Source organism: Solanum pennellii, chromosome 7 (genome assembly GCF_001406875.1).
Source record: "Solanum pennellii chromosome 7, SPENNV200".
NCBI lineage: Eukaryota > Viridiplantae > Streptophyta > Magnoliopsida > Solanales > Solanaceae > Solanum > Solanum pennellii.
Genome location: NC_028643.1, coordinates 78,203,989 through 78,210,401, shown reverse-complemented (window position 1 = coordinate 78,210,401; position 6,413 = coordinate 78,203,989). Strand labels below are relative to the sequence as shown.

Below are 6,413 nucleotides of genomic sequence, written 5' to 3'. Positions count from 1 at the left end.
TATATATATATAAATAAAGAAAAGACTGCGTAGAATAAGCCTTTATAGTTCAATAATTTCTTGAACCCAATATATAGCAGAAACTTAGTACACCAAATTTATTTTTTTTCTATTATCCTTGATTCTTTTGTCGTTACCATCATTTCCTTGTTTCCTTGCACATTTTAAATAGAATATTAAATAATTTTAAATGTGAATAATATGGCTGAAACTATTTTTTCCTTTGTCTAATTTTATGTGGCATTTTTCAATTTTTTAGAGTCAAATAATTTAATTTTGATTGGACATTTGCGTATGGAATCTTCAAATGTTTTTGAAACGAAATTTATATATTTGTAAACTACGTAAAGAGTACTATACGTTATAATAATTGATAATCCAATATGTTAAAAGGATCTATGAAAAAATTACTGTTAAAAATAAACTTGTGTTAAATCTCAAATAACGAATAATATTAAATAAAATGAGACGGAAGAAATATCATTTGTTTTTTTAATATTCGTCTTAGACTTTATGATGGTATGTAGCTCTTTAATTATTAGTATTTGTAGTATACAAGTCAACTTACATATACTTTAATTAATTTACCAATAATATTTAATTCCTTACCATTACATATAAACAATATTATTTATAATTTTTTAGATAAATAAATAGGAATAAATATCACTTCAACACCTAAACATTTTAAATTCATTTATCACTATACTATACTTTCGTAAATTTAAGGTCAAATATATAAGTAAATCCTTAAATTTGTTGGATTTTTTCTCCAGATACCTCAACTACGTCATTTTCTTATTAAATCATTGAACCCCCATAATTTGTTCCGTTTAATCAAACATTGTTGTCTGATGTGGAACCAGATTTGTTGATAGAGGATACATATGTTGTTCCACAACTCATTAGTCCAATTGATAGTGAAAATGTTCAAAAATAATTATTTTTTACTTAAGTCGTTTGAACACATTAGAAAACAAAAGAGACTAACACGGTTTGTCTTCATTCATTTAATCAAAATTATTACAATTCGAACACAATTGAAGACATTTACAATAGAAAAATCGATCAAAATCAACCAACAGTGTTTTAAAAGAACAAATTATGTGTGGTTCAATGATCAATAGAAAAATGACGTTGTTAAGATATCTGGGGAAAAAACCCCAACAAATTTAAAAATCTATTTATGTATTTAGCCTAAATTTAACTATTACACAGAAAAAAAATTATAAGTTTGGCGGATAAATATATATAGTCCGTTTTAAAATTATAATAAAGTTATGACAATTTTATTCTTTTGTCACATCAAAGCTTGAATTACTGACGAATTATTTTCAGACCTACCTTTGTTCCAATAGAAAAATAAAGAATATAAAAAACATAACGTGACCAAGTAATATGAGTTATGAGAACTTTTAATAATGCTACTTCTTTGTTGGAACATTTATTTTTCTCAATGATCATCGACTCGTGCTTTATGGGCACATTAATTTTATTTTTTTCATTTTTTTATTTTTTGATTCTTTATAAAGTTGGCAAAACTTAGGTGGTACGCAATTATATTATTATATGGTCAGATATTATAATGAATTAATTTGCCATATTAGTTATAGTCACAATCCATTCACATGCAACTTGAGAATTGGACAAAATGGTGAAATTTTAACAACTTTGACTAAATGGAATAAAAAAAAGTAAAAATAGTATTAAAAATTTGTCCTTATTTGTTTGGTTTAAGAAGGAAAAGAAGAAAAAGTCATAATATATAAATTTAATTTTGACTCCAATTCTATTTGTTATTTTATTTAATGTTTAAAGGTTTCACTCTAAGACTAAAGTTTTCTTATTAAAAATGATTTATTTTCATAAGTTAAATACAAAATTTTTAATTAAGAGATGATTATATAAATATCTTTTAAAGTATAATACAGTTTTCAAACATATACATCTTTAAGTCCAATAAAAAAAGAAAAAAAAAATCCCTACTGAATGTGTTATAACATAGTATAAATTTACAATTCTTTAGACACAATTAACCCTAAATTATCTATAATTATTACTTGTTAAGAAATATGATCGTAAAAATTTATTATAGTTAGTTGACTTAATAACGTATACATATAAGTTAAAAATAATTTTCAAACACAATTAATTCTAAAGACTTACATCTCCTGTCTATTTTTATTTGTCATGTTATATTTTTTAAAAATAAATTTGATTAATTTTCAAAGTTAAATTAAATTATATTAATTTAATATTTTTATAATTTAACTCTAAATATATAAAACTATAACAAATTTATAATTACTTTTTAAGAAATATGATCCTATAAACTTATCTATATATCTAATACACATATTATTATAAATTTATAAAGATAATAATATATTTAGTGAAATTTTACGAATTTAATTAAAGTTATTATAAATATATATACAACTAGTAATAGTGCAACTGAGAGAGAGAGGAAGAGGAAGAAGAAGATGAACAAGAAGAAGCTGAAAATTCTTCTTTCTCTCTTTGCTCTCAACACAATTACTCTTTATCTCTACTTCTCTTCACACCCAGATCATTTCCGCCACAATTTCCCTAAAAACCGCTATATTACTACCGGAAACCGCTTTTCTTCATCGGAAAACCACCAAAATTTGCACTCCTCCGTTGCTTCCCAATCCAAACCATGGCCTATTTTGCCGTCTTACCTCCCTTGGTCTCAGAACCCCAACGTTGGTTGGAGATCGTGTGAGGGTTATTTTGGAAATGGGTTTACTCGTAAAATCGATCTTCTCAAAGCCTCGCCGGAGATTCACCGGAAATTCGGTGAAAACAGATATTCCGGTGAAGGAGGTGGAGGAGGGTGGTTTAGGTGTTTTTTCAGTGAGACATTGCAGAGTTCGATTTGTGAAGGAGGGGTAATAAGGATGAATCCGGAGAAAATTTTGATGTCTAAAGGAGGAGAGAAATTGGAAGAAGTAATAGGAAGGGGAGAAGAAGAAGAATTACCCATTTTTGAAAATGGAGCTTTTGAGATAGAGGTTAATGAAAGAACAAAAATTGGGAAAAAATTAGCTGATGAAAATTTCTTGAATAAATATTTACCTGAAGGTGCAGTCTCAAAGCACACTATGAGGGAATTAATCGACTCGATTCGATTGGTTGGCGCCAATGATTTTCATTGTTCTGAGGTTTGATTTTTTGAAACTTTGTTTGATCTGATATTAAAGTTTTGATCTTTGAGAATGTTTGTTGATATGGAATTTGTTTGATCTATTTAATGAAGATTAATTTATCTAATTGTTGCTTTAGAGAAGTAGCTCAGTGTTATAATTGTTGTTTTATATGTGTCATTTAAGATAATTCCTTGAAATCTGGAGTAGAGGGTGGATAACATTAGTTAATTAACTTTTGGATTATGGTTGCATTTCATTTGATTATGTTATAGATAAAGTGGTGATTTTGGAATGTGTTACTAAATATTTTGTTAAGATTTTAGAGTTTATCCAGAGCTTTCATTGTAGTTCTGTATTTGAATCCATAAAGTTATCGAATTTATGGACCTTGAAGAGTATTTATTGTTGGTAGTTAACGACCTTAAGTTGGCAAATGGTCAGTGTATGTGATCTATGGTGAATCCTACGACTTTTGATCTCCTTTCATCTCTTTATTTCCATTTTACAAATGGAATATGGTAGCATTTGTCTGAGCTGGTCAGCTTTGTCCTGAAAAACTTAATAACCAATTCGACTAAATGCCTTTTGAAACTTACTTGGACAACTGGTTGTTGCATTTTGAGGACTATCGATTTGATCTAAAAGTATGCCAAACATGGCTTCTATGTTAGGATGTCTAGGAGGAAATCCGTGCTAGATAGGGACCTTTCACTTGGTTACTAGCTACTCAAAGTTCCAGTATGATCAGTTAATTTTAGATCTTTGCTGTGGTATCATTCAATGTCCAAAGTTTTGTTGTGCACTAACAAGAGGAATACATGAAGGATGTAGCACTGTTAGGTTACATTACCTTATCCACTAATGAAAGAGAATCAACTAAAATGATGATAAGTGGTGTTCTATTGCTATTTTAGATTGCTGATTATTGGAATATTTATGAGATGAACATCTTTTCAGTTCTTCATGTGCTAATCAAAAAATTATCCATGCTAGATGTCAGTGTTCAAGCAACCATGTAAGGAAGCTGTGTCTTTTGTTAATGCCATCTTTCCGTAATCGATGCCTTACATTGCTGTTATTTTTCCAATTTTTGTTTCAGTGGATTGAGGAGCCATCACTTTTGATTACCCGATTTGAGTATGCAAATCTTTTTCATACAATTACTGATTGGTATAGTGCATACGCGGCATCCAGAGTTACTGGCTTACCCAGTCGGCCACATTTGGTTTTTGTAGATGGCCATTGTGAGGTACGTTTGAAATTATTGTTGATTATGGTGTGCTGCATTGTTCTGTGTCATGGATGAATGTAGACTCAGTAATTTTTCTCTAGCAATACAATGGACTTGAGATTCTTGTGTCAAGTTGGTTTGACTTAATCCCGAGTTTCCCTTTGTTTCTGTTTTCTATTTGACACAGCGATTTACTCCGCAGTACCTAGTTGTTGCAATTGGCTCATTCTTACTTCTATTTACATGTCACTATTTATTTGAATGGTCCTTTGATGGTAAAAAGAAAATCTATTACGAAAAAAAAATTAGCAATGATTTCATTTCTGGACAATTTTTTGTTACCTTACATCCCCGTCTTGAAAATTCCTTCCTGTGCATACTTTTATGGGACTGACGTTCATAGCCTACACTTTCATGTGTTTAAAGCTCTTTCACCCCATTACTATAATCTTGATGATTACTTGGCCAAGATTTTTTGTGGCATGTTTCATTTATCTTCAAATTCAGTTTCTTCATGTTAACTGCTTTTACTCCTTTTGGAAAAAAAATCCAGACACAATTGGAGGAAACATGGAGAGCACTGTTTTCAAGCCTCACTTATGCTAAAAACTTTAGCGGTCCGGTTTGTTTTCGCCATGCTATCCTCTCGCCGTTGGGATATGAAACTGCCCTGTTTAAGGGGCTTTCAGAAAGTATCGGTTGTACTGGAGCTCCTGCCCGTGATTTGTGGCAAAATCCCAGTGATAGTAAAACTGCACGGTTGTCCGAGTTTGGAGAGATGATCAGAGCAGCCTTTGGATTTCCTGTGGATAGACAGAACATCCCAAGGACAGTCACTGGCCACAATGTCCTCTTTGTTAGACGCGAGGATTATTTAGCTCACCCACGTCATGGCGGAAAGGTACAGTCTAGGCTTAGCAATGAACAAGAAGTATTTGATTCCATAAAGAGCTGGTCCTTGAACCACACAGAGTGCAAAATAAATGTGATTAACGGATTATTTGCCCACATGTCCATGAAAGAGCAAGTTCGAGCAATCCAAGATGCTTCTGTCATTGTAGGTGCTCATGGAGCAGGTCTAACGCACATTGTTTCTGCATCACCAAAAGCTGTTATACTAGAAATTATAAGCAGTGAATATAGGCGCCCCCATTTTTCTCTGATTGCTTATTGGAAAGGATTGGAGTACCATCCCATTGATTTGGAGGGATCTTATGCGGATCCACCAGTCGTAATTGACAAGCTCAACAGTATTTTGAGGAGTCTTGGCTGCTAAATCTACTCAACAGTTTGAACAGTTCAACTTTTCTCTACAAGACTGGAATTTGGAGCCTGAAAATCTTGTAAAATATGTTTCATCTGCAGTTCTATAGTTTTGCTGCAAATTGATCCTCAATCCGGTGTTCACAAGCTTCACAGTTTCTGGCAGTTACTAATTTATTAGCCCCTCTCAGTTATGAACTCTCAGAACGATCGTTATGGTGAGCTCATTCAAGATATTCTTTATGGTGCAATATTACATGTCACTCGCGATACACACATTTGTAAATCACATTATAGGTGTGTACAACTTCATTACTATTCGTTGTCAATTGTTTTCTGCAATTTATTATCTTCTTGTTCTGGGAAGACAGAGATTAACAAGCATGTTGAAGTAGCAGATTAACAAGAACCTCAGTGTAGTGTTCAGTGATGATATGATTGTAACTTGTAACAAAAACAAAAGAAATGAGACATTTAACAGAGATTTTCGCGCATTTTTAGCTCTCTCTCTATATTATTTCTCTTAAATCCATCGCTTTGTGTTCTTCAGGTTCTACATATAGCATATATTTTCTTATTTTTCAGATGTTGTGTGTATCTCTTGTAACGCGGGATATTTTTTACACGAGCTATTTTTTTAGTTGTGCTTGAAATGATACTTAAATCCAGTCCATAGAATATGAAATAAATCAAAATGTTTTTTCTATAATGAAAAGAGATCAAACAATAAAAAATCCTGTCATGGGTAA

The 6,413-nt window shown here is 31.3% G+C and overlaps 1 protein-coding gene across 1 annotated transcript; it reads left to right on the top strand.

Annotated features, from left to right (window-relative positions):
- Positions 1-2,444: 2,444 nt before the first annotated feature.
- LOC107024140 (beta-1,2-xylosyltransferase) lies at positions 2,445-6,164 on the top strand. The gene is made up of 3 exons (XM_015225046.1): positions 2,445-3,185; positions 4,270-4,419; positions 4,955-6,164. The coding sequence occupies exons 1-3, from the start codon at positions 2,484-2,486 to the stop codon at positions 5,675-5,677; spliced, it is 1,575 nt and encodes a 524-aa protein (XP_015080532.1). The 5' UTR covers positions 2,445-2,483; the 3' UTR covers positions 5,678-6,164.
- Positions 6,165-6,413: the final 249 nt, after the last annotated feature.

Coding starts and splice junctions, on each gene's coding strand:
- LOC107024140 (XM_015225046.1), top strand. CDS start 2,484: ATGAACAAGAAGAAGCTGAAAATTCTTCTTTCTCTCTTTGCTCTCAAC. Junction 3,186..4,269: donor ATGATTTTCATTGTTCTGAG/GTTTGATTTTTT, acceptor TTTTTGTTTCAG/TGGATTGAGGAGCCATCACT. Junction 4,420..4,954: donor TTGTAGATGGCCATTGTGAG/GTACGTTTGAAA, acceptor AAAAAAATCCAG/ACACAATTGGAGGAAACATG.